This window comes from Alligator mississippiensis, chromosome 11 (genome assembly GCF_030867095.1).
Source record: "Alligator mississippiensis isolate rAllMis1 chromosome 11, rAllMis1, whole genome shotgun sequence".
NCBI lineage: Eukaryota > Metazoa > Chordata > Crocodylia > Alligatoridae > Alligator > Alligator mississippiensis.
Genome location: NC_081834.1, coordinates 12,990,345 through 13,017,754, shown reverse-complemented (window position 1 = coordinate 13,017,754; position 27,410 = coordinate 12,990,345). Strand labels below are relative to the sequence as shown.

General features: G+C 45.7%; 1 protein-coding gene across 1 annotated transcript in view; it reads right to left on the bottom strand.

Annotated features, from left to right (window-relative positions):
- AGBL1 (AGBL carboxypeptidase 1) overlaps positions 1 to 27,410 on the bottom strand; it is a 393,910-nt gene that overhangs the window by 320,700 nt on the left and 45,800 nt on the right. Inside the window, exons 6-14 of the mRNA XM_019477387.2 lie at positions 18,615 to 18,823; positions 14,021 to 14,186; positions 12,619 to 12,692; positions 10,436 to 10,552; positions 7,355 to 7,959; positions 5,756 to 5,839; positions 4,695 to 4,781; positions 4,056 to 4,204; positions 253 to 340 (exon numbers count right to left, since the gene is read on the bottom strand). Coding sequence (XP_019332932.2) covers positions 253 to 340; positions 4,056 to 4,204; positions 4,695 to 4,781; positions 5,756 to 5,839; positions 7,355 to 7,959; positions 10,436 to 10,552; positions 12,619 to 12,692; positions 14,021 to 14,186; positions 18,615 to 18,823 — 1,579 coding nt within the window. The remainder of the gene's footprint in view (positions 1 to 252; positions 341 to 4,055; positions 4,205 to 4,694; positions 4,782 to 5,755; positions 5,840 to 7,354; positions 7,960 to 10,435; positions 10,553 to 12,618; positions 12,693 to 14,020; positions 14,187 to 18,614; positions 18,824 to 27,410) is intronic.

Here is a 27,410-nt window from a genome sequence, read left to right as displayed (position 1 = left end):
CCCCTTTCTCTCTTCCCACTTCAGACCAGAAGACGGGACATGCCACATGCCCTCTTTCTCATCTGGGAGGCTAAAGAAGGGTCCTGTTCACAATTGACCCTTGCAATTGGAAGCACAGAACACAGCAGGCTGGCATAAATTGAGACCGTGTATAAGAGAGGTGGAAGCTCTGGCAGCTGAAGGTTAACAACATAAATATGGTTAGAAAGAAGGGAAGGGGAGCCAACAGGTACGCGCCACTGATGCACTTACTTGTAGTAACAGATATCATATCCCACCCGAATCCAGTGAGGCTTGCCCTGGAGAGCTTCCTTCACTGAATACATGACCGGCTGCATGCCTACATAAAACAAAGGCAATTTCAGGTGACATGGCTTCCTCAGCTGGGCGGGGAGGGGGAATACAACACACATCATCATTACTTTGTCTGTGTTCCCACAGCAGAGATTTTAGCACAGGCATATATGTTTTCCCTCTAATCCTGTGCTGGATTTGGAGGCAGCCACTGTTTATGGGAAAATATGGTGAGATGGAACCAGAAAGAGAGAGACGGCAAGAACAGATCTCCCCTACTGGCTACTCCACAGCAGGAGACTTCAAACCGCTCTGCTTATGCGAAGACTGAGTAAAGCAAAAGAGGCCTGTCCAGTCTGGTATGCTATTCTCTGATGCATCAGAATATATCAGTAGGCATCTCATTGTCTGGGATTCAAACTCGTGCCATAAGGGTGGAGGAGCAATGTGTCATCTGATACCAAACCTTTGGTAACAACAGCTAGCAGTGGATGCTTCAGAAGAAGGCCAAATATGCTTCCCTTAGAGCCATCTGCTCTTGGGTGCCCCATAAGTTCCTATAGCAGTGATAGCTGTCATGGTGCTATATGTTATATTGCAGGTCTCAGAGCTCTGTCCCTTTGAAAGGCAAAAGAATATGCCCCTAGAGTGGCTTCAACACATCATTTCTGGGCTTGACACACCTGGCATGTGCAAGGGCAGACAGGCTTGTGCTTCCTGGCAGCTACCTCAAGAGCACTGGGAAAGCAGTGTGGACATGCCCGTAATGACCAGCTACTTACACCATAAGCACTAACCTCCATAGATGCACAAGGCCAATTAGTTGAACCAATCAATCTTTATAAAACTCCTTTTCTATAGGCAAGCTTTGCCCTCCTGTTACAGCAAATATTTTGTCCTCTTTCGTGAAGAGCTCCACAGCTCTTTTCCCATCCAGATTTCTAACCTCCCTCTCTACCTGTTGCCTTTCTCTTCCTCACTCACTCTATTGGCCTGTCTCCAGGGTACTCATTACATCTGTTTCATTGCCTATAGGGGCTCGCATCCAAGATTTACAGGGCATCCCTTGGGGTCAGTAATGCTGGGGGCTTATTTGCTCCCCCTCCTTCTCTGCCCCCAAAAGCAACTTACATAAAACCTTTCCATTCCTCCTCCTCCTGCTGCCCTTGGATTCCTCTGGTACAACTCACCAGCACTTTAACAGCTGCCAAGTGCAGCTCTGAATATAGGCAGATCTGTCCCATACCGCAACAGAAGGTGGAAAGGAAAGGCACTTGAAACGCAAACTCATCCGCAGCCAGGATTAACTGTTCTGCTTCTGCTTCCTGTACCAGAAACATCCAAAATGCCCTTCTGCTCAGATCTATTCTCAAAAAACAGGCTGCAGTGCCTCATGGGGTTTTTAGAGCAGCTTAGGTGCCCAACCAGCCCATGGAGTAAAAAAGGCATATGAGGCTCCAGAGCTACATCTTGCATAAGACCCCATAGCAGCACAGGAAGACCCAGCTTAACATCAAACTGCCTCAAAGCAAAAAAATTCAATTCTGATGGACAAAAGGAAAGACTGTGCTTCAATTTTCCCAGTGGGAACTTCAGATTTTGGGCCATTTTTACTGGGTTTTGGACAATGCTCAAAACATTCTGGGGAAAGGGAGGGATATTTGCTTTCTGATTATCAGTACGGCTGAGTACTACTGCTCCTTGATGCATCTTCGACGTGAAGATTACAGAGTGCCATCTAGCTGACGGGGAGGACAGCTGGAACATCACAACACAGAAGCAGCCAGGGCTGTACAATCTTGTCACCCATGCCATGGTCACAAGAGACCAGGAATGTTTGGAGAACTAGGATGAATCTTAGCCCAGGAACAGACATGAGAAAGGTAATGAGAAAACAGCAACTCTAATCCAGAGAGGAAATGAACATCACACACAGTGCTGGTTGGGCTATGAGCCTTGTTCAGCAAAGCCAGACAGGTTTTGATGCCTTCTAAAAGCAGCAGAAGCCACCCACAAAAGGATATCCTGAGCAGCCAGTGACACATATTGATCACATCCTGGTTTAGCTTCTGGAACATAAGACAGTTTTCACATTTTTCCTCCCAAACATGCATTCTTCATTCTATATTCGTCCATTTTAAAGCTCACAAGAGTGAGAGGATAGGTACAGGCTATAGTCCCAGAGGTAGGTGCTGTAGTGATCATCAGGTTCAACAACCACAGGCATATGTGAACAAGAACTACATGCTTTAATTTGTGGAGCATATGCAATATCTGCAGACCCTTTGTCTGTCTCTCTGATTAACAGCTACTACACAACTAGCTAGCTGCTGCCTGAGGGACCATCTCCCCATTCCCAATCCCTCAGCCTCCTATTAGGGAACATCTTTAAAACATAACTTCTATCAAGGTAGATGCCATGCAGTCTTCTACCAGTAAGGGACTAAGCCAACAGCACTGAAATCACTAGGTACTATACCATAAGCTTCAACAGGTACCATTGCAGGTCCAACAACCTTCCTCCCATGACCTGCTTCACTCTCAGGTTGTTGCTAGGTACTGAATTTGCCAGTCATGCCAATTTGTTTAGCCATTCAGGGAAGTGGAATGAAAAAACAATGCAAAATTCATTTTCATGTGGGATCTATATCAGTACTGAACCATGGTCCTTCGGGGTAAAGGACAAGTCCTTCCTACTGCTCACCCAGCCATCCTCATAAACACAAGTGTCAAGTCTTTCTAACTTCCCTTGCTATTTGTGTGAGGTACATTGATCCTGGGATAGTTGCCTTGGTGATTTGTGAAGGTATCCATGGGGGTTCAAAAGGAATGCACTGTTTGGTATTGTGTACTGATTAAACTTTCTTTCATTGACCAGGTCCTTAGCTGATCTCAATTGGAATAGCTCTACAGAAACCAATGGACCTAAAGCCAACTTATGCCAGCTGAAGGTTTAGCCTCCTACCTGTAGAAGAACTGAAAGCTGGAATTTGCCTGCCTGTTTTATAACACCACATCATTCCTCGTGAACCAAGCTATTAGCAGAGCTGAACAGAATATTTTATTATTAATGTTGACAGAAAGCTCAGAAGGTCTGAAGGTCAGATTTTATTTTTAGGTGAGCCTCCAAAATTGGGAATAATTACTGCAGGATTATCCAAATTTATTCAAATCACATAAACTCTTTCCACTTCTGCACCACTCAGCCCAAGTAGATCCTCCTCCTTTCTGTCGCAGGCTCATTTTTCCATACCCTAGTCTCCAAACTCTTGACTTCTAATCCTAAAATAGTTTGACTGACTTGCCACTTCCCTCTCCCCAACCCTAAGTGGATGGTAGGCCCACCTCTCAGTGCCCTTGATGACCCCTTTGCGTTGGTTTTAAAGAAAAGGGTGAGCACAAAGAGACTCCCACTTTGCTCCCACTCATTCAGAAGACTGCAATATAAGACCCAGAAGCCAAGGAGGGGATTATGGGGAGGAAGGGAGCCTTAGTCCCTAGGAAGTTGAAAGCAGGAGGAAAGGTTGTAGCTGGAGTCTACTGAATTCTGGTGGGAAGGAGAGAAAAGAAAGAAAGGAGGCAAGCTCTATACCCCAAAGGCCCCAGGGTGGTACCTCTGCTCTTATGGCTCAGAAGGCACCACAGCTAGGTAAGCAGGCCAAAACTTCTGCATAGAAGTCTTAGGGACGTGGAAAGGTTGAAATCAATACCATTATCCTCTGAATGGCAAGGAACCAATCCAGCCCTCCGAAGGTTCGTACCGTAATTAAACTGGCTGTTGACCTTCTCACAGTTGATAACGTTGAAGCGGTAGGGAACAGCCGACTTCATGGCGCTGACCTCAAAGTAGAACCACTGGTGGTGCTGGCTGCTGTTCACGTCAGCATTCATAATCAAATCATACTCAAACCTGGAAAGCAAAACATGCAAAATGGAGTTGGGGGCCAATGGCAGGAATGGGGTGAGAGATAATGAATTTGCAGCTGCAGACAAATGTCAGTCACTGAGCTTTGTATAGCAAAGCTGAACCCAGTCATGGGCAAATCAGAGGGTGCCATCATTCATGCTGGGCCTTAACTCATGAAGGAGTTTGAACCAGAGGACCCTTGAGGTCCTTCCAGCTCTATGGTTCGATCAAAGCCAGAAGTACCAAAACATGTCACTGAACCTGTGTCCACCCTAGCACAGCATTAAACCATTTTGCACTGTAGTATCTCATTCCCTCCAGCTTCATGTGACTCAAGTCTTGGCACATTATATACCTTCCCTCCCCTTTGCTAACTGTTTCAGAGTCCACTAGCATTTCACCTTAGTCCACCAGCATTTCACCTTTTCATTTAGTGAATATTGTAAGTAGGACCAGAGGTTACACAGGCACTGTTGGCATCGGTGCTACTTACCCATGCACTTGTATGGCTTTGCGAAGGTTTCCCGATTCAAATTTGGAGAAGAATTTAAGACAATCTGGAGCATCTAAACTGGAAGGGCTGAAACAAAATACAGAAATACACCTTACTCTAAAGGAGAAGTAACTGCCCCAGTACCATTTGTATACTGATTTAGCTTTACAGACAGGAGACATTTAGAAGCATCCAGCGGTCAGCCAACCTACAGCCAGCGAACCCAGAACATCAGTCTTAGTTTGTTGGTGACATTTCCCAAGTTCTCCATTCATTCCTCCCATGCTTCTATCATGCCCTGTTTTGGAGCCCTTTCATTTAGCCCAAGTCACTTTGACATCCTCTCCCTGAAAACCCTCACCAGGCCACCTCTAGCTCTCCTGCCTCCCCTTATCCTAACAATAATTTCAAATCCACAAATCTTTCACTGAAATTTACTTTTGCAGATTTGAGATTCTCTGGTTTTCCTTATGCTGTCTCTTCTCAAGGGCAGTAATTAAGTATTAGAGGTTGTGCCTACTACTGTGTCCAAGGTAAGGTCTTACAAGTGGCTTGCTGCACACAGTAATAGTACGATCCATTGCTCTCCTAAAAACAACCCAGCATCTGGTTTGATTTTCCTCCACAATTGGGTAGTTTCAGTAACTCCTCCTTTTCCCAAGCTATGGCTAGGAAGCTCCCCATTCAACATGCTTCTTATACCGAATCCTAGCTCTTAGGCTCATTGAGCACCTATGCACGTGCTGGACATCTTCTCTGATGTGTGCTAATTAAACTAGCCTCCATGTCATGTGTATTCAGCATCCCCATGCAGCATCCCTTTAAAGCTTGTCAAATGAGCTTTAGTTAAATGCCCCCACCACCATTCTGAAGCACAAGACGCTGAATACACGTGATGCTGTGGGTGCTTTCATTAGAGTGGTTCTCAGAGATGCTCTAATTAAAGTGCCACCCCCCTCCAGCTCAGAGCACATGTAAAGACACCCACTGTTTTTACACACATGACCAGTCATCTGATCTGTTATTTATATAAACAGTAGCATACGACAAGGCATACCTACCTGGGCTCTTCTAAATCAAAGACAACTCTGCCTATCACATCACCTGGTTGGATAAGGCGACGGATATCATCAAATATTTTGGCCCTGAAAAAGAAAGACAAAATTGTGAGTTTTTCTACAGCCACAGGGTGAGAGGGAGAGAGAGAGAGTCTCTCTGGGGATGGGATACTTGTTGCTGAAGCTAGAAAAAGCTTATGAATTTTTTTCCAGGGCTTTGATGGGGATTTTTGCATAGAATTATGCTAAGGCTAATTATATTTTTTTTAAATGTAGTTCACCTGCTTGTTTTTCCACGTGAAATTTTTTACTTAACTCCCATGACCAGAAAACATCTTTGCAGTGAAATGACTTATTATTTACAAAAATCCCCACTTATTCAACCTGTGGCAGTAGTCATGCATGGCCAGCAGCATGACTTGGCCATAATGCACCAAACTATCAGTTTATTTAGCACAGAATCCCGACTCCTACAGATGCTGTGAGAAGGAGAATTTGTCCGGTGATATCTTTTATTAGACCATTAGGAGAGATGCTAGGTAGGCTTTCAGGCTTAAAAATGCCCTTCCTCTCACACACTCCCTGGACCATCACAGCTGCAACAACACTATAGCACTACTCCTACAGAGGCTAACGACTGCTGGTTCTAATGAAATTGGGCCTCTCCAATCCCCAATCATGATCAATTGTATAATGTAGGGAAGATTTCCTTCCTGACCTTTTCAGCAATCAGCTTATACCCTGAAGCATGACATGATTATTTCTGTCTTAGCTATATGCTTACACATGCTATTATTGGTCATAAAAGCACAGCTTTCAAAGCATTAGTGCAGGGGGGCGGCAAGAGTGATTCTGAATAGGATTGCTAGATTTTAGTGACTGTAGAGTGTCCCCATCTCTACACAGTGCAGAGATTCAACAGAGTACAGATATCAATGGTCTTGGTAAATGCCATGTTGTTAGTGTTGTTCAGCCTTACGGCTTAGTTCAAGAGAACAGACTCACCCCTGTCTCAGCCTGCCTGGACTCTGCTAATAGTTACTTGTGCTTGCTTAGAAAAATGCTTTGTGAGGTTACAGCACATGACTATCCATAAAGCCACAGAAAAAGTAGTTATGAGAGAGGTTTCTCCCTTCTAACACAGTTCCAGAATACAAGTTTCCCTGCCACCTGAACAACTTAAATGAAGTGAGGATAACAACGCTTGGCACTGAGGCAGGTGAGTATTTCTGGAGTCGCAGAGATTCACAGAAGCCATGCAGTACAACAAGACTTGTCTGCAATCAGACAGGGCATCAGTGGCAAAGGCAAGAAATAAGCCTCTGACTTGTAATTGTGTGTTGAGACTCTTAGATGTCGGTCTCCCCAACCTCAAGAGAAAAATCTGAAAAGAACAGTCCTGTAACCCAAATGCTCTCCCTGTATGGCTTTAAACTTATTCTGCAAAGACCTAGGCAACTCAGTACAACTTTGATCATCAATACCTACCACCAGCCAGGCAGTAAGACATGAGTGACATATAAGACTCCTTCATACCTCAAGAATCTTGCCCCTATATACCCAGCTCAGGAGAGCCTGCATGATGATAATAAACACATTCACCTTTGAACTGCATATTTCCGCTCCAACATGGACTGGCAATAAGATGGGGGTTCATGACCCCAGAAATCAGACAATGCCAAAAACGTGTAGTCCGGAACGGACTTGGTGCTTCCGGCCTTAGCCATGTAGAGATGAGGTCTGTGGAACGGGATATTCCCCTGGCGTCTCTCCAGATGTCCCTTTCCTACATCCAAGTCTCCCACTTCCCCAGCAGGGCTGGGACTACAGTAGCTCACACACTGAGCGTTAAATGTTTTTGCATCCCAGGAGGCATCTTTTGGGAGAGGACGCAGCATTAGGCCACAACTCCTTGCTGACCCTTTTTCTTCACATAGGCCGTCTGCATTTTGGGCTGAATCTCCAGTGGTTTTATTTTCAGTGGTTTGAGCACTAATACACTTCCCATCCTTCTCTGGGCCCTTCAATGGAGCCTTAAAAGCCCTTTCAGCTGGCTCTGGCCTTGGCCCCTTAGTATTTTGGTCCTTTCCTCTGCCACACTGCTGCTGCATGAAAGCAGCACTTGGAATGACTCGAGGGTGAGTGAATGGTAGGCTCCTGAGCACATCCTCTGAGCCTCTCTCATCTTCAGACTCCGATTCCAACTCCTTCAAAGAGTAAAATAAAGAAAAGAAATAAAGACAGATGGTGCCTCCTTCCAGAGGGAAACCTTTCTGGGTAGAAGGAAAAAACATTAAACGTATAGACCTCCCAAAAGTTTGCTTCTCTCGTAACATAGGGAAGAGCAAAAGCTTTGGACCACCTGCCAGCACTCCTGTTCCCTCAAGTTACACTCTGAGCAATACTCAGAAGCAAATTACGGTCAGCCTCAGCCAGCTACTGGATGGGTAATTCAAGCCAATTCCAGAGTGTGTTAGGAAATTGTGGAAGGAAATTCAGTAAGCGTCACTCTTCTTTTCCCTGCTTTCAGAGACAGAACTGCAATGTGAAGCCAAGGTCTTTGCTACTTGCAGTCATTGCAAATACTGCAGCATTCTACGTGCTGGAAGTACATTAACCCAGGTGCCCTTTGCAAGTTCAAGTTTGCATCGGTCTCCCTAAATCCTCCCTGAACCTCACATGGAGCATAATGTTCTTCCTCACTTCTCACCTAGAGCTGTATGCCCTTGCACCAAAGGTAGTGAAAGCTTCCCCCTTGCTGTGCTTCAGCCATGACCTAAAGCAGGGGTGCCAAACTTATCTGAGCCCATGGGTCCATGGCTGGCACAGGGCTCGTCCACAGGCTGGGTTGGGCCCAAGGACCAGGCTCACATGCCATATGCATCTGTTCCATGATGGATCCAAAGCGGGACCGCACCACACACGGCACCCACTCTGGTCACTCCAGGGTTGTGTTTTGTGTAACACCTGCTCTGGCCACTCCAGGATGCACGCTGGATCTAGCATGGAGTGGACAGGTACTGGGGTAAGTATTTCATGTAGCATGGTACTGGAGCACCTGGACATCTAACCTGTGGGGCCATCCAGCACATCCCACATTGCCTGCGGGTCTACTCAAGACCCACAGACAGCATCAGGGGCTGGATGATAGGGCTCAGCAGGCTGAATCTGGCCCCTGGGCTGTATCTTTAACACCTCTGACCTACATCAACTGTTTCAGTGGTTGCTAAAGTGGTTTAATCTCCATGCCCCAGTCAGACTGACATCTTATTTCTTGCTGGGGTCACTTTATTCCAGCTGACTCCCCACCTATGGCGAGGAGGCTGGACCTGATGATCTCATGAGGTCTCTTCCAGATCTATGTCTATGAAAATCTATGAAAAAAAACCAAAAACCACATTGTTGAAACCCCTCCCACAGCATACAAATGAATGTCCATTTGTGAATGTGAATTTTTTCCTAGGTGCACTAGGGCTTAGTCAGCTGAGACCCAGCAAAATGTGCCGCCAAACAGTCATCAGAGGAACATAGAATTTGAAGGGGCTTTCTGAGCCATCAAAACTAGTCTCCTGGATTCACAGGCAGCCACTTGTCCAAAAAAACCACTTGTTGGATGCAACCTTCAGATTAGGATGTCCTGATGCTGGCAGCTATAAGGGAAGTGGGGCAGAGGACACATCAGTCTAAATAGGCCCTGCATAAATACTCTCTCTCATAGCATCCTCTGTCTCTGCCAGAGATACAGGATTCGGAGCTACAGGGACTTGTGGCCTGACCCAATACAGCATTTCTTATGTTCTTATGTCCACCGCAGCCCCTCTCACACACCTAATAAAAAGAAACCGTCAACGCACCATGGGAAAAGAGCACAAACGAGCAGAAGAGACTAGTGTGAAACCAATGCCTTCTGCCACAGCAGGGGATTCTGGAACAGAACATAAGTCCATAAGACCTACCATTTACTGGGTCAGACCGGTAAGTCCCTCTTTCCCAGTAACCTGTGTTACACAATGGCAGACAGTCAATACTGAAAGGGAGCATGAACAGGGTACGACCAAGGATTTTCCCCTGTTCCTCTCCCGCTTGCAGCCTCAAGCATGTAAGGTCTAGGAAGTGCTGCTTCCGAGGCTGTGCCCCTCACCCCCATGTTTAGTAACTACTGATGCACCGTTCATCCAAGAATTTGTCCAATCTCGTTTTGAACCTAAAGTGTCAGCTTCCACATCTTGCGGCAATGAGTTCCACACTTTAATCACACACAGTGGGGAAAAAAAACTTTCTTTTTTCAGTTTTAAATGTTCTACCGCCTGGTCTCATTTTATGAACCCCAGTTTAGCATTGTGAGAAATAGTAGGGAATAGGGATTTATTATTTTTCTCTTCACCATTTAGTATTTTGTACACCTTTATTGTGTTCCCTCTCAAGTATCTCTTTTCTAAACTGAACAGGCCTAGTCTCAGATAAAATATGCTTGGTTGATCCCAAGGGTTGAACCATGCCCCATGCCACAGACAAAGGCAGTCTCTCTGACCTTGGGCTAGAATCAAGCCAATGGGCTACAGACAGTTGTCTCAAACTTCAATCCCTTGATTCCCTCAGCTACCCAGTGTCTCACTTTACAAGAAGTCTGCATGGTTACCTCCTCCCACCTCCAGTACTGCATGCTCCTTTATGTATTCCTACCTGAAAGTCATGGGAAAGTTCAGGACACATTGCCTCATACTGTGCAAGCTCCTTCTCTGGCCTGTCAAGACCAGGCCTTGACCTCAGTTTGTTCACATCTGTCTCCAGGTCATCATCCTTCAAAAGCAGGAGGAGGAAAGGAAATAAATTAAAGATGTTACTGAGACGCTTTGGATTGCCCTGCAGTCGATCATTATACAACAAAGCCCATTGTATAGTACCTTTCACCTAAGAATCGCTAGACATATGACACTCCTGATGGTTAAAGTAGAGGAATGTGTTTCCTTGCGAGGTTGTGAAACCGCCATCACTGGACCTTTTCAGTGCAGGTTAAGTAAGGATTTGTCAGGGATGGTTTAGACAGACAAGATCCTGCTCTGAGCAGGGGTTGACGTCTCGAGGTCACGTCAAGCCTTAATTTTTTTACAACGCTACATAGCAAATGAGTCTCAGGATCTCCCCTGCCACGTAAACAACTGCAAATAAAGCCATTTTATGGAAGGACAAACAGATGCACGAGAGTTTGAGTCACCTGCCTAAGAGTTTATAAGGAACCAAAAGTCTGCAACTCAGAAGTCCTGGACTAGATTGACAAAAGCAGGTAATGGGTGACCAAATGAAGACCCTTTAAAGAGTCCCAATTTTCAGAAAGCTCTGAGACCCATCTGCTAAAAATTAAGCCCTTTGGCTTGGGACACCCAGAAAGTGATTCACCTCAAAACCACAATAGGATCCTATTGCAACCAAGAACCCCTCTCAATCAGGTATTACACACAGGGTCACAAGGAAACATCTTTGATTCAGAAACCCAACAACCAAGTAATTTGGACTGAACAAAATACCAGAGCACATCACAGGCACAATTAGTCTGGCTGGTTACCAGGAGACTTAGCAGCCTCTAGAGGTCTGCCTCTTACTTCAAGCCAAAATCTCCTTAGCCCCCATTGCTCTCCTTCAGGGCCCCTGCCTTTCAACACAAGCCCCCAACCCCATCCCACCCACATCGCTGAACCATCAAGCAGCAATTTCTCACTGCCATTACTTTATTTATATTTCTGTATGCTGCTGATAGATAGTTTTGGGTCTTACCCAATCTTCTAATCTCCCTTTAAAAAAAAAAAAGAAAAGAAAAAGAAAGAAAATCTTCTGGATCTGCAGTTATCTGAGAAACAAGGATAAGGATCCTATCTGAAACTTTCACATCCAAAGGCAATTGTGCATTGATGTGCAACCCCTTCACATCAGATACCAGACTCGGCGTCACATGGTGCCAAGTGTTCAGCCATCACATAAGAGAACGGGAAAGAATGAATGTGGGGGAGGGGGTGGGGGGGAGAGAAGTGGCATTGATGAATGGCTGTTACATGACAGCATTATTCAAATAATCCAGTATGCTGTTAGCAAGCACGCACTGCCAAACCACAGCAAAAAAGCAATTTGCTTTGATAACAACTTCAGAAATGATTCTATTTATCAACAAATTCCTGCGAACGCAAGGGTGTCCACAGCATTTCAAATCCGGAGCTGCAGCTGCATTGGAGGAAATTGTGGTGGTTTTGCAGGCGAGTCAGTAGCAGGCCCTGGAGGTGTTGCTGGGTGTTGGGGCTCCATTTGGAGGACCTGTCAGTTTAGGGCACTAGGTGGAATTAGTTGGGAGACGCATCGATGGTTTGGGTTGGTGGAAGGATGCGTAAGAAGCCTGGATATTTGAGTCCCATGAGGATTCCAGTTTTGGTAGATCTGATCAAATAGTGGAGTCACAAATATTTTCCCTTTGAAAGTCCTGTGCTAAGTTCATTAAGTTAGCACTAGTCATAATGCATCAATGCCTCCAAGATAGCTATAAAATGTTTGTCACATAAGTATCAGGAAAATTAGAAGATGAGATTATTCTTCACACAAATATCCAGACTATAAGTTCACTCTCCATCCTCCATTTCATAACCCAACTGGAAGGTACTAGTTTATGGGTTAAGTGACCAGTCACATAAGAAAAATAATAGCTAAATGCATCCAAACAAAGAAGTAAATACTTTGTAATGCACCTTCGTCCTAACAAATCGATTGACCATCCCTAATTTTCAGATGAAAACAGTCAGTAGGGCACAAGTTAGGACACTGAGAAAAGCTATCCTTCACAGTGCACAGAGGGTTTTAAAAGAAGCTATTGTTCATATACCTACTTCCTCCTTGTTCTCCGGGTCATCATTATCAAAGTCTTTTTCCACCTCTTCTTCACCATCCTCTTCACTCTCATCTGTAAAAGTAGAAAAGAAGTGGAGCAGGTGGCCTCCATTTGAATACCTCTTTTCTCTCATCCTCCAACAGAAAAAGATGAGACCCGTGTGTGATAGGAGGCTATCTACATACAAGCTACCACAGTGCTGAATGCAAAACTCAGAATCCATATCAGATCCCAAGTGCTGAGTCAGATACAGTGGCATGTGTGTGGCCTCAGTCTCCTCCATTTTTCAGTATTGGCCTCAACAAAATCACTGCTTTTCAACTCCTAGTCAAAGATCACCATGATGCAGTGACATATTGTATTGTAAAGCAATCAGATGATGTTATAGTTTGGCTGCAATCACATTAGGGGATACTCTTAACGTACATATCCAGGCTAGGCGTTTTACACAGCAACCCAACACTGTAGTATGAAACAGTTTTCTATGGACAATCAATAGCAATGGTGAAGTCCCTGGTGGACCTCATAGAGAAACCAGCTCTTGTCTGCTTGGATCACAGGTTGTATTGTTTGTTTGAGCTGGGTTTGGGGGGCTCAGGTTTAGAGCAGTATGTGGTTATCTGGACAGATGGGGTGTGAGGTTTGTACGATGTTCATGTCCTGAGATTATAGAAAGCAGGATGGCTTGGAGGAAAGGAGACATATCCCATGGTATGAAAATGGGGTGGGGGAACACAACAAACACCACCACCTCCAGAGGTGAGCCAAGAATTTGGAGCCACCAAGAAGTTATTGCAAAATTTGCTTACATTTTTTGCACAGGCCAAAAAAAGACATCAGATATCACAACAATACTGGAATGCAGCACGAAGGGCAGCAGTAGGAGGATTTCAGACCTCTAGATAAGCACATATTTGCTCCCTCTTTGGGCGCTCCTATTACATGTATGTCATGCATCTCCCTAAATGCATGTCCTAGTTGCTTGCATATTGTCTGTTCATGCAGCCTGCCTGCTACCTGCTTTTTCTTTTAGGGAGGAAAATGGCTGATGGCCGGCAGTGCCTGTTTACTGAAAAGGGAGATATTTTTAACTTTCCTCAGTGCCAAGGCCATGCCCTTTTGCCACTTTCAAGCAATCTAAGGAGCTGATCTCATGTTCCCCGCCTCCCATCCATTCTCTGCACAGCACCTTCTGGTCCTAAAGAATGGACTAGATTGAAGGATTCAAACCCACTTCTGGTGCACGATAAGTTAGGCCACCAAGGGATTTTTTTTAATGAAAAGTGCAGGACTGGATTGCAGCCTCCCTGCCGCCTCCCCAAAACCCTGTACCTTCCAGTTCTCCCCATGATCACTCTCCTTCCTCACCCCCTCCCCCAAATCATCATTCAGCAATTTACCTTCAGGCCCTGAACGTGGAGATTGAAAGCTGATGCTCCCAGGTGGAGAGAAGGAAAAGGAGCTGCTTGCTGTTGCTAAAGGCAGAGACTCCTTGGGGTAGCACTTTCTCAGGATCTGGGTCACTGTAGTTACTATAGAATCCAGGCTCTTGCTAGCCAGGCAATCCTAGGCACCAATGAAGAACGGCATTCAAAGATGTTTGCCTTTCAGCAGCATCTTTCCCATTGCACCGAACCCCCAGACATTAGGACTGTCACTTCCCTGAAAGCCTCAAAGAGCTGCCAGAGCCTTATGCAAACAATGTTCTGTTTAGAATCAGTGCAGCTTCAATGCCTTATATATCCCTGTTTGTTTGCTTTTTTTTTTTTTTTGTCTCCCTCCCTCTCTTTTCTTTCTTACCACAGTAGAAAAGTCTGTATGGGAGAACAGAATCTTGATTTTTTTAATAGCTCATCTGCTCCTGCAGCTCACTCCCCATCTGCTGGCATCTCTCATGCAAAGGACACAGCGTCCCCTAGCACCACACTATGGCATTGGGGTCTATACTGCCTCAAAAATTAAAAGTGCCTTCAAGTGAGCCATCCATACACCTCCCTATGGTACAACTTCCTCTAGCACTACTGTGCTGGGGGCATTGGGCTCAGTATTGAATCAGTATACCACACTCTGCTTAGCCACAAAGTTAAGCTCCTGCAGGGCCCCAATTTTTTTTTTCCTATTAGAACCTCCCAGTTATTATAGAAGACTTGCAGGAGCTCCTGGTAGAAGAGTCCTAATACACTTTGGTTGGGCAGAGGGTCCTTTTCAATGACATACACACACTCCATGCAGAAAGAGCATCCCAGACCTCTATTATTCCCCCTACCTTCTCCCTTTTCCCCACTATGAAAAGAGGAACCATAGATTTTACATTTGATTAAGGAAAAGAAAACAAGCCAGAATAAAAGTAAAGTCCTATCAGGAGAGAGAGAGAGAGAGTATCCTAGATTGGAGGCCTCAGCTCTGAGAACAAAATAGCTGGTGCATTTGCACAGCAGCACAATACTTAGCAATTTAAATGTGCAAACTACGGAAAACCAACAGATTGGAGTTTCATAGTCATCGTGCATATATGCCACCGTGTCCATGGGGGAGAATTAGATTGCAAAGCAAATGTAGCTATGAGCAATCCATCTAGGTTCTTAAGATATACCATGGCCATCAGTAGTACCCAAGTTGTGACCCAGTCCCCAAGCTATGAACAGAAGCTGCAAAGAGCACCACGAAGACACCAATGTGTGGAAGTGCAACATTCAAATGATATTTTATTATAATCCAGGATGCTTACTTCCCCCCAGTGAACAGGAGAAATGGAAAGTGCAGAAGCCCAAATAAAAGGTTACTGCCACTGACTAAGCAGCACCTGGGTGGAAGTATGCCGGGGTTGAAGCACTCTACTAGTCCAGCAGGGCATTCACTGAACAGGCTGAAGTGCTCTGTAAGAAGCAATAACAGGAAAACTGCTGCATTTCAAACCGGCTCTTGCTCCGTTTCCTCATGTATGATTGAAGGGCATTATAAGATTCTGTGGGATTAGCCAAGATTCCTGTAGGGAGGCTAGAAAAATCATCTAAGCTGACATGCTTACAAGACTCAGCTACAAGAATCTTAATATGTATTTCTAGATCTCTAGCTGTTAAGAACAAGAGCGAGAGAACAGACAATCCTGAAATCGACTCTAAGGAAGGTTTTACTGCGGTTAGAGCAACAGCCTAGAAGACTTGGTTTCTATTCCCTGTTCTTCCACTGATTTGTTGTCTGATATTGGGCAGCTTTCCTTTACCTCATTTGCCCTATCTCTGAAAGAAGAGTAAGGATAATTTGTCTACATGTGGAAGGAGGAGTTGCCATTCCTAAAGCTTGCTTAAAAATTGTTCTCCAGCTACTTAAGTTGGTCTAATAAAAGATACCAGATTCACCCAAAGAACCTTGTCTGCCTGTGTCCTTAGACCAACACGGCTACAACCTACACCCCTAAATAACTTGTAGATACTCGTCTTTTGGAAAATGAGTTCCATTTAGAAGTGGGCTGAACTAAGCAGGCAGAAGGGAGGCTAAATGCAGAATCAGAGTCCTCACACATGTGCATGTTCAGGAACAGTTACTTTGCTTCACATTCAGTCTACCTTAATCCAAATTAGATTTCAAGTGTAGACAAGCCATCCACTACCTTGCAAGGATTTTGTCAGGTTAAATTCATTAGCATTTGTAAAGGTCTTTGAGATGCTCCCATAACATGGTCCATAGGTATGCTTATTAGACCCCCCTTCCTTATCTCCTCGGTCCCCATTGCAAAAGCTTGTGAAGTGCATGATCATATATGAGTATTCTTGATTCAGCCTAAAGGTGGGGAGATCAAATCTTATAAGATACAGCTAAAATGAACCATGCACCCAGATTACTGGAGTGATATTTATAGGATTATAGGAAAGTAGGGCTGGGAAGGACCTTACGAGGTCATGTAGTCTATCCTCCAGCTCAAGGGAGTTTTGTTGTGAATGGGTGCGTTTGTATTCATGCAGGAGCCATGGTATGAGGCTAAAGTGTAGCAGGCATGTGGTATGGAAAGGTAACAGTTCTCCTCTTATTCACATAGGGTAGAAAACATGTTCCCTTCTCATGGCAGCCAGCTCTGTCCAAGAAGGTGTCTAGACTCAGCCAACAGGCCAGGTGTGCAGTCAGGTTAGCCAGCGTAGTTTAACTGAAACATGAAGGTAGATGGAAATTCACACAAGAGCCCTGCAGAAAAAGATGCCCTCATTTCACAGAAAAAGAATATGATTTTATTCTGAACTGGTGAGGAAACTCATTTCCAAATTCTTCACAAAGGAATACAGAGCAGACTACAGTGGCCCTCCCTGACAAGAAGCCATGAGTATGGGCCCTTAGACATGAGCTCCCAGGCCTTTCAGGCTCTCGGCAATCCAACAGCCCATCCAGTAGACTGCCAAAAAGTCATGCATGGGAGAAGGTGGGGAACCAGAGAGGTTCCTAAGGTCAGCCTTGCTAGCAGCAGAGCTTCACTGGAGCTTTGTCCAATTCCAACCGTCTCTACAAAGTTTGCTGGTTTTGACAGGTCAGCAAATTCTGATGAAAGAACGTTTCCTCAAAATTTTTCCAACTATGTTTGCTGGTCATGGACAATCCCAAGGGTATGTCTAGAGCTAGTCAGCACAGCTAACACATTTTTAAAGGTGCTGAAACACTATCTCCCCAAGACCTCACAGCTGCTTCATTCTTTCGAAGCAAGTTCTTTCTTTCTCCCTGCTCAGAGCAGCCGGCACACTCTCCCAGGACACAATTTTCAGTATCTCTCTATCAAAAGGATGCTGAGAAATCACTGCAGTGACAGCGACATGACATGTGCACACTTAGTTGTGGTCTTTGCAAGGGGCAGAAGCACTCAGCCAAGGTTTTGGATAGGACCTCATGGGGCCTTAACCCCCACTCCTGGATGTCAGGAATACATCATCCGTCTCAGGGATGCATGGCGAGGACTGAAAATATCCAACACAGCAACTAAGGGAGGTGAATTTCTGGGCCTGTTAACCTTGCTGATTCCCTTTCCAACAAATCTCCCATGGCATGTGGCAGAGAAAGTAAATGGGAAGCCCCTGAAGCTGTCATTTCTGCTCCACTTCTGACCTTTGGAAGGATTAGTGTTCTCACACTTCACGGGGGGATTCTTGGTGTGTCGTCTCCTGTTTATTCACCCAAGGTGACCCAGTATTTGCACTTTTCAGGGTGTTGCTCCCAGGCTGAGCTATCAGGAAATGTTAGCTCAGAAAGCAACATTGACTGTGGGAGGCTCTTGATAGGAATGAGCCAAGATTGGCCCTCGCAGATATTGATTTCATACCACTGCTGTCATCTCTGCTCATTTACCCACATGTTGGGGAGATGCATTGGTGTGCCAGGTCCCCATGTCTCATGTGAACAGCAGTAAGTTCAACCGCAGAGGAAGGGAAAGCAATCCCACTTGTAAGGTATCTATAACAAAGAGGAGGGGTAGGTAGAGGATGGTTGGTTTTGAGGCAGGAAAATGGAAGGACTGGCCCCCACTGCATGGGGTTTTCCTAGGAGACAAGAGGGATGTGTTGCTTTCCCTAGATGTGGCGATGCTAGATCAGAACATGATGCCGAGGCCAGTAAGACCATCGAGTCGTATTCCTTGTGCAATCTCTCAGGTCTAATCCTGAACCAGCCTTTACGGTGGGAGCTCATGCCAAGAGGGAGGAGACACACTGGTAGGAAGGCAGCGAAGGGAAACGGCTGCCTGTTCTATCTCTGTCCTCTCACCACCTGTCTCCAAGGCTGTCAGTACTACATTCACTGAATACAAGCGTAAAACTAGAGACATGGCCAAATAATTCTGAAGGGAACATGTTGTTTTATTGCATTGGAATCTCCTTCAGGACAGAAGTTTCTATTTTGCAGTCTCCTCTACTTAAAAACACAAAAAGCAGTATGAGGTGTTGAGAAAACACAGGGAAAGGTAGCCAGACCAGAAGCAGCTGCCGAACTGTATCATTTCAGAATTTGGGTTGTATTTACCTGCACTGTGGCAAAGAGGATTTCCATGCCTCGGGCACAGCGGAAAGTCTCCCTGCCAGACCGGATGTTGGTGATGTGTTTGAGGCACAGCAAGAGACCCCTACGGATGTGGATGTAGCTGTTGGAGATGTCGCTTTGGTGCCAGTCCTGATACAGCCTCAGAAGTCCACACAAGTAGCCTCTGTGCACCACCCGCCGACTGTTGGACTCTGAAACCACAAGAAAAAGGCTTCCCACCATTAGCGCTGCCATGATGATTGTGTGGAGACTCAATGCTCGTGTGCACATGCACACTTAATCTTGTGCATGCAATCCTGGCCACTTTTAACCTAAGTGTGGTGACCTTTATTATTTGCTAAGCACAGGCCATCTGCTTGGCATTGTACAGAGTAAAGCAAAAAGTAAAGACAGGCCCTGTTGGGAGCAGGTTAGTGCCAGGGGGAGATCCTGCATTGAGAGCATAGGCAATGATGATTTTTTTTTTTTTAATTTATCTCCACAAGGGGTAGAAGAGGGCATAGAGGCAGCAGCCGTGACTGCCTTCATCTGCCAATAAACCTCTCTCCTGACCTGCAGCACCATAAATGTTCCTCAGACTGAAAGAGGAATTTGGCAGAGATGAAAGCCAGAGAAATACAATGCAATTGGTTAAGAAAAGATGATATGATCTTCATATATCAGCGTGATGCTTATTGACACTGGAAGGGATTGACTGGCTGTGGGTCACACATCTACACACCATTTGGTCATGTAACCCTCCCTCAGCCAATTAGATTGCATTTGGCTACCTACATTTTCACACACACACACACCCACCATCAAGATGAACACTGATTCTCAAGAGAGATTATACATCCATAACCTCCCCTTTATCTCACATTGCCAACTTCAAACTTTCAGAAATTGTATGGCAGGCCCCAAATTAAGGAGATTAAGTTAAAATTAATCAGGTTCTAGGGGCTTGGGGGAGGGGGGGGATGTTAAATACCCATACAACAAATATGGTTTCTTATTCTTTGCTTACTGATTTCCAGGTCTTGCAGGGGCATATGCAGGTCACATTTATTTGGGAAGGTTTTCTCAACAAGCTCTAGGACTTGGAAGGTTACGCTAAAAAGCCCGAGAATTGGATGCTCCCTTAATCATGTGAAAAAATGAGAAAATACTCTGGGACATGCAATAAAATGACAAGGCTTGGCGATACTGCTGCTCAAATTTTCTGATGCACATTTTCCTCATGTTCCTGGCCCTACCTCTTGATGTACAGGGTTAGCTCTACACTAAACTCAAGGCTGTTCCTTCCCCTTTAAAGCAGCCCTTGACTGAACATATGATCCCGACTGGTCCACCGTGCTCCTCATTCCAGCACTCGTTGGAAGCCGTCAGGAGTGTGTTAATCAACCCATAGGGCCAGGGAGCGTATGTGAAGCCAGAGCTCAACTCCCTGAATACCGATCAGTATACGTCTCACAACAGATGGCTCTTGGTATGGGTTTTCCAGGGCTGGTAGGTTCCAATTCATTTCTAGTTCATTAAACAGAGTGCCAGAGCCACTTACACCTAGAGCATGACTTTCATCAGCAAACATTTATAGGGGAGGGTGAGAAGAGAGGAAAAGAGGTTAAGGAAGAGAGAGAGGAAGGACACAAGATTTGGGGCAAGGAAGGTCAGTAGTGAAGAGGAGAATAGAGGTCACTGGGGCAGGAACAGGGCTTGGAGGTGAAGGGTAGACTGCCCTTAGCCTCAGGAATAGGAAGGAGGAGAGAGGGGATAGTAGGAGGGGTGAGGAAAGGGCACAACTCCAATTGCCTCAGTCTGTTCTCTGATACGTCAGCAAGATCCTATCCAGGAAGGCAGGAGGTAGCAGGGCCAGGCCACACACCACACTGCCAAGACACCCAGCCCTGACCTGCAGCCTCCCAGGCCCTGCACACAGCAGCATTTCCTGCCATTCTGCTTCCAGGAAGCTCTCCGCTGGTATGGGAATGCATCCCTACTGTTATTCCAGTCCTGGGTACCCCACGCTACCTGTTATTCCATTCCAATCCCTTGCCCCTCCAAACTCTGCTGATGCACCCCAACTCTGACCTGCACTCCTGTGTTTGTCCCTGCCCCCTCTCTCCCATCCTTTAGCTGTTCATGGCATGCTTTCAGCTCTGGCAAGTGTGAACTTGCAGGAGACCACGGGTGTGTTACTCCTCTGACCTTCACTCAGTAGATTGTTTTTTGTTGTTGTGCTAGAAAACTTTAATTGCTTGAGAATCCCTTATCAATCCCAATGATTTTATTCATGATTTCCTGTTAATCCTCAACCAGCTGTCATGTTTACTAACCTCCAGGATGACTAACCTCTTAAATCAGTCAATCTTCCTTGAAGAATTACTCGGGGAGTTCTCCAAAAGTCAATAAGTGTATAAAACATGACAAGAGGAAGAGCAGAGTCAGGGAACGTGAGGTGGAAATAGTTTGGATCAGGCTTAGAGCTCTCTGCACTGCACAGAGACTAATGAATCAAACTTAAATCCAGGGATCTGCAGCCCTGCCATTTAGTGCTTGCATCCATTTATCTGGAACCAGGCTCTCCGCAAGGATGCAGGCAGGGCGGACAATTGACAGAAATTTCTAACCTCCCAACACAAAATTCATGAAAAATACAACTTGCAGATTTTTTCCTGCCTTTCAACCAGTTTTTCTTCAAAGTCATGACTGCTGGCTTCTGTTCCTGGCTCTACCGCAGACTTGAATGTAGAATCACTCATTTTCTCCATCTTTCCACACTGATATGCATGGAAAACACTGCAGTCTAAGGGCAAAGCATCTTTATTATTTACCTCCCTTAGGTTTCATGTAGTGCTTCTCACTTCTGTAGTTCACAATGCAAGTGTTTAGATATTGAGGGTACAGCCTGTTCCAAAAAAAAGGAAGATTTTGGGACAGGACAAAATAAAACCCAAAGGTCAAATGCTGCTCAACTCCCAGGGCTGGTAGGATTCGAATTCGTTGTTCCTGTCTAAAGTCATGGTTAGCCTCATGTCCAGCTTCCTTTGACTCACAAACTCAAGGGCATTTATACACATTCTCTGGGAGGGGGGGAGGTGCATTAATTAGAGCAGCTCCAAGAGACACTCTAATTAAAGCTCCTGGAGTGTAACGTGTATTAGCGGCCCTGCACTGAAAAATGGCAGTGGGAGCACTTTAACTAAAGCTTGTCAAACAAGTTTCAGGTAAAGTGCCCCAGCACCATTTTTCAACATGGGGACACTGATGCACGTGATGCTGGAGTCTGATGGAGCACGGTAATTACCACACTCCAGCAGACTCGATTTATCAACACGCTCCAACATGCTGTAATTACAATGCGTTGGAGCAGCTTTGCTGCACATGCATAGGTGCCCCAAATGACCAGGTATCAATTTATAGTTGGGTCGACCGGGGGCAGCCTTTGCCATGAGCCTGGAGCAAGGCCTCTAGCTAGATCAATGATTCAATCAGGGTGCCACAGCACCCTGGGGTGCCTTGAGATGTTTTCAAAGGTAATGCAGGATGCCATGCAATTTTAGCCCTGTTAGGTTTGCAAACATGATTCATGAGATGCAATGGAATCCTATGCAATCTCTCAGCATGTTAAAACAACTCTGACCTGCTATGGTCTTTCTGAGCTGTTTGCAACAGAAGAAGCACTCTATTATTTTTCTGTAGCCAAAAAACCAAGTCAAAGATAATAACTGTATTTTCCAACGGTGCCTGGAGTTGCAAAATGCTGACAAGGACTCCTCTAAATCCACAGCAAGGTATTGGAACCATTCTGCCCCCACACCCTCAAGTGGAGCAGGACAGGAAGGTAATTATTTCTCCCCTAACACTTGGATCACTCGGGATCAGAATTACTAGCAACGAACCAAAATTGTCTGTCCCACCAAGATGTTTCTTTTTGTTCTCCTGGCCGTCGCTTCATTAATTTTGTCCTACTTTCCTTTCTTTGGCAGGTTCTTTTCTGCATTTCCTGTTCAATTTTATAGTCAACAAAGCAGGGGTAGTATCAAAGGGGGGAGAATGCCAAAATCTCCAGAAGGTAGGCTGGAAAACAGAGACCTCCCCAACTGTCTCTGTCTGTTGGTTTCTCCATCTAAGTGATGCACCTGTCTGTGTTTCTGTCGGTATTTTGGCAAAAATGCAGATGGTGGGGATGAGTCACCAAGATAAAAGCAGCACTGTACAGATTCGTAGGCAGCAAGAAGTCAGCTCCTCCCACGGTAGATTTGTGTATCCTGAGTTAGTTGTCAAATGCTCTTTGCCTCTTGACTTCTTGCCTCTTATTCTGCTGTGCTGCAAATTCTCACTCAAGTTCCATTGCTGCCTATGGATAAATGAGGACATATCTGGGCCAGTCTCTCTTCCCAGACATAGCCAGCGGCTGCCATGAGACACAGGCATGATTTGCTGAACTGTTCCCAGAAAAAAATAATAGTAACAGGTACATTCTACCTGAAAGAGCCCCGATCTGTTGTTGTATCAGATAGCTAGGGAGGTGTCTAATCTAACAAAGGGGATCATGTGAAAGAGAAATATCCAGGCTTCTGCAGTTCCAACTTTTTCACAGATTACTGCATGGGAGATCCCAAAACAAGGGTGCGAGGCAAGCAGATAAACGTTAAATGCCACTAGCCAGCTGTCACAACTGCACCATAGCTTTTCTTGTTTCCAAGGATGGTCCTGAAGCCCACTCTCCCAATCCCATCCCCTCTGCAGTTATTCAGCGAAACATGTGGACCAACTGAGAGCACCCGGCTTCTCTCTCATAACTGAATTACAATCAACCTGAAATATGATGAGGAAGCCACTGCTTAGTAGGCAGAACAAAGAGATATTTATCTTTCTGTCTATCTATTTAAATCTCTTTGGGGCTCTCTTTGTTGTTCTCAGTCGGCGATTCATTATGTCAGGAACATACATTTCCATGGTTTGGAGCTTAAATGCTCTGCACCATTAACCCTGTGAGCTCCCAAGGGAGTGAAAGAGGTAGACTGGTTCTCCACTGTCTACCAGCACTTGCCCTTGGGGATTACAGGACATAAAACTTTCTCCAAATAGAAGCGCAAACAACTATCGTGAGCTCATTGTTGCTAGTGAGAAACATCAGAGTGGTTTTATTAAGAAGCTTGATATCATTTCCAACTCTCCAAGACTTCCAAGGAAAGTCCTGATCATGTCCCACCTTCTACACAGACAACCTGCAGGATGGCAATTACAGACTCAGCATTTATTTTGGTTCTTAGGATTTCACACTATCATGGTGGCAGCTGTGCACACTGGCATGAAGATAAAGGTGCAAAGGTGACCCACGGGTCAGTGCGTTTCCCTCTGTGCCCAATCCACAGAAGAAAATAAATCTGGTACAGGCTCAGCTTTACTTCACATTGTAGCCACTCATGCTTTCAGGTCCTGGTTTCAATTTCTGATGTTGGCCTAAATGGCATTTGTCACACCGTGATATATTATGACCCAAGGACCTTACTCTGACTGGCCAAGGTTCTAGCAACAACATATCAAGACTATGGAAGGGAAAACCAACTCCTTTGAAGCTTTCGAGTCACCCCAAAACAGAAACAAATCTTGTCCGAGGTTTGAAAAATGTTTCATTTTTCTCCTTTACTTTCCATTTTCGCAGCCCTTTCTCTTCCTGGATGGAAGCCAAATTGAACGTTGAAATTCCAAGAGAAATGCTGTTTGCACAAAAATTCCAACTCAGCTGTTCAGACCGAAGTTGTTTGAAGAGTTCAAATAAGGAGAGAGAAATCTGGAGAATTTCCCCCACGCTCAGCCTCTGAACTTTGTGAAGGATGCCCATCACTGGTGGCACAAGCACTGTCCCTCTGCCAAAATGTGTGCTTCTCATGGCACCAGCCAGTTGTCACTAATAGAGACATAAACAATGTGATGCAGCATCTTGTCATCTCCAATCTATTATTTCACCCTCAAGGGCATATTCTGATGGGGACAGACTTGTCTGATGGGGAAATGGAACCATCCTTCTGCCCTTGGCCAGCTGGTACAACTGGACCGTGAAGCCTCCTTGAGTTAAGAAAGGCCGGTGGGAACAGGAAACGAAAAGGACACCCAAACCCAACTTCCAGTCTCCTGCTTACATTGAATGATCATGATCTTAAAAAGAAACGTGATAAAGTCTCAGGAATGGAAATGCAATCAGGATATCAACTCCCCTTTCCGGAGCAAAGAGATGAGCCTGGAGTTGATGGGAATGATGGATAAGCACAGCCAACATTTGCCAAATTCAGATGTAGATTCTGATTCTCCAGTCGGTGTCAGATGTGGAAATGCTCAGGTGGATCTATGCCCAGCTATAAAACCTTTGCAAGGCAGAACTGTCCCCTCCCCTTTCTCACAGAGCTTACCTGCCCGCTGCAGGGACCTTTCAGGGTGCAAAAGAACCATGCAGGAGACTCTACCCATCAGATGCAAGACATAATCCGCACACTTTATTGTATAAAGGAGTGAGAACAATTAAATAAAAGGTTATGTCAGGGAGGAAGTCAGGGGTGGGGGGGGCAAAGGTGCAGGAAAGGAAAGACTGGGGGCACAGAGGGAAGAGTTCCAAAAAAGGAAAAGGGGAGAGGAAAAGAGGAAGGGAAGACATAGAAGGAGGAGGAAGGTCATTTGCAATAACTGCTGCCAATACTAGAGAATCCTCTTGAGAAGACAGACATGCTCGGGAGGTCAGCGCAGCCTGTCTCTTTAAACTGCTCATTACAATTTCACGAGGAAAGCAAGGCATCAAGGTCCCTGCCTGTTTCCCTCACCCTCTCCCTTCAATAACCACTGAGCAAATGACTCCGAGATTGGCTCGAGCTAATTTCCTTAAAGACATGCAAGCTGCTAACACTGGGAAGCACAGATAGTCAGGAATAACAAATATGACCAAAATTAGATTAAAATAACCTGCTGATAAACAAATTACTCACCAAAAATAAATATTGGATTAAGCAGTGGAGGGACCTGGGATAGCTATAATAAGAGCACCACCATGCGGTGCTGGAGCGAACCAGCTGGCTTGTAGTGTCACAGGGCCAGGGCAAGCAGGAAAGTGCAGGTTTAACCCCTCAGACCCCGCTACATAGATGTTTATCCTGATTTCAGCAACCTTGTTGTTTATTGCCCTCTCCTCCAAAAAAACCCTGATTTTGTACTGTTGCTTTTGGTATTGATTTGGTGTTGAGAAAAGCAAGAGGAGCACACAGCTGTCGCACCAGTGGCTGTAGAAGCTTCCCTCTCCCCAGCTGTCTATCGACTTCCAGCTTGAATTGCAACTAGGGTTGCCAACCCTCCTGGATTGGCCGGGAGTCGACCGGAATCGGCATCGACTACTGAAAGCAATCCGGGAGATTGATACTGTGAGCGGGCTGAACAGTCCCACTGATAACATAACGTCATACTGGAAAAATAAAATCTCCCAGAATAGTTGCAGTCAGAGTTGGCAACCCTAATCGCAACCCATCCCCCAGCTATTGGAGACCCGGGCTTCTTCTGACCAAAGAAAGGACCCAGAGATGCCCCTTCTGAGATTGCTAGTCTCATCTCGTGAGACATAATTAAGACAGGAGGTGACACTGAGTCTCCAAAGGGGAAAAAAGCCAGTGCAGTAATACCAGGGGATGCTGGTTGCCTTCTGGGTGTGGTATGACACTGGGAGGCAGATCAGAGTTGTTTCCACCTCTTTCTCCGGCTCAGCATGTGACCTTTGGTGAGGGGCTTTACTTCACTGTGCAGCGGAGCCAATCCTTTGCAAGTGTATTCGAGGACCGTGTCCTGTTCGTGTGGGAGCGTGAAGAGGGCAGTGCGCTGCAGCTGGGGAGAAATTATCATTCCAGTCCTTTCCTAACACAGGGTGCAGCTCATCAAAAATCCTGGGAGACACTTACTGAAATATCCCAACAGCTATTTTGTTGGCAAACCTGGCATTTTCTCCTCTCAGATAGACACTCACTAGGCTGGAAAATTTACCAGCTAATGACAGGCTGCTAATTTCTGATTACATCACTGCCCTCTGCCCTGAGCAGCTCTCAGACAGATCCTGCTCCTCTCATTCACCACCCTAGCAGTTCCCCAGCACTGACCAGCACCATGCGGGCCGTTTGCATCAGCTTCTATTTGGCAAGAAAGAGGCAAGACTCAGGCCAGAGACAGAAGCTTACAGATAGCCCTTGGCTGTGCAGGTGACCAAAGTATCTGCGAGGACTGGAGGAAGCCTGAGGGGCAGGCTGATGGATCAGTGTAAAGACATGAGGGAGAAACATGGCCATAATTGACATCTGCCAGCTTCAGTTAAAACTATAGTGGACACCTTCCCCTTTGCAATTGTGGGCCAGAAGCAGAAGCAGGGTCCCTCCCTCCGATACCCTTTACAAACCTAATATGTGACCAGTAACCCAACGCCTCCACTGGGAGTGACGTGAAGCGCTCATGTTACCCTGCGGGGAGACCTCCGAGCCTGGATGCTTTCTGGTCCCCTCTGCATGACAGGTGCTCTCCTCCTCACTCCTGGCAGGATCAAATCCCACTGCCGCACAGGCAAGCCACTTTTCCAAAGCCCTCGCAGTGCCCAGAACAATGCATGCGGTGGCTCATATTGTCATTTCTGTGCCCAGCGCCAGAATTTCCACCCTCGTTCAGCTGAACGTGCCTCTGAACCATGCAGATTGCTTTCACAACATCAACCCTGTTTGATTTTGCCCTTTGTCTTCATCAGCATTTTCCAAGCACATGCTCAAAGACATTTCC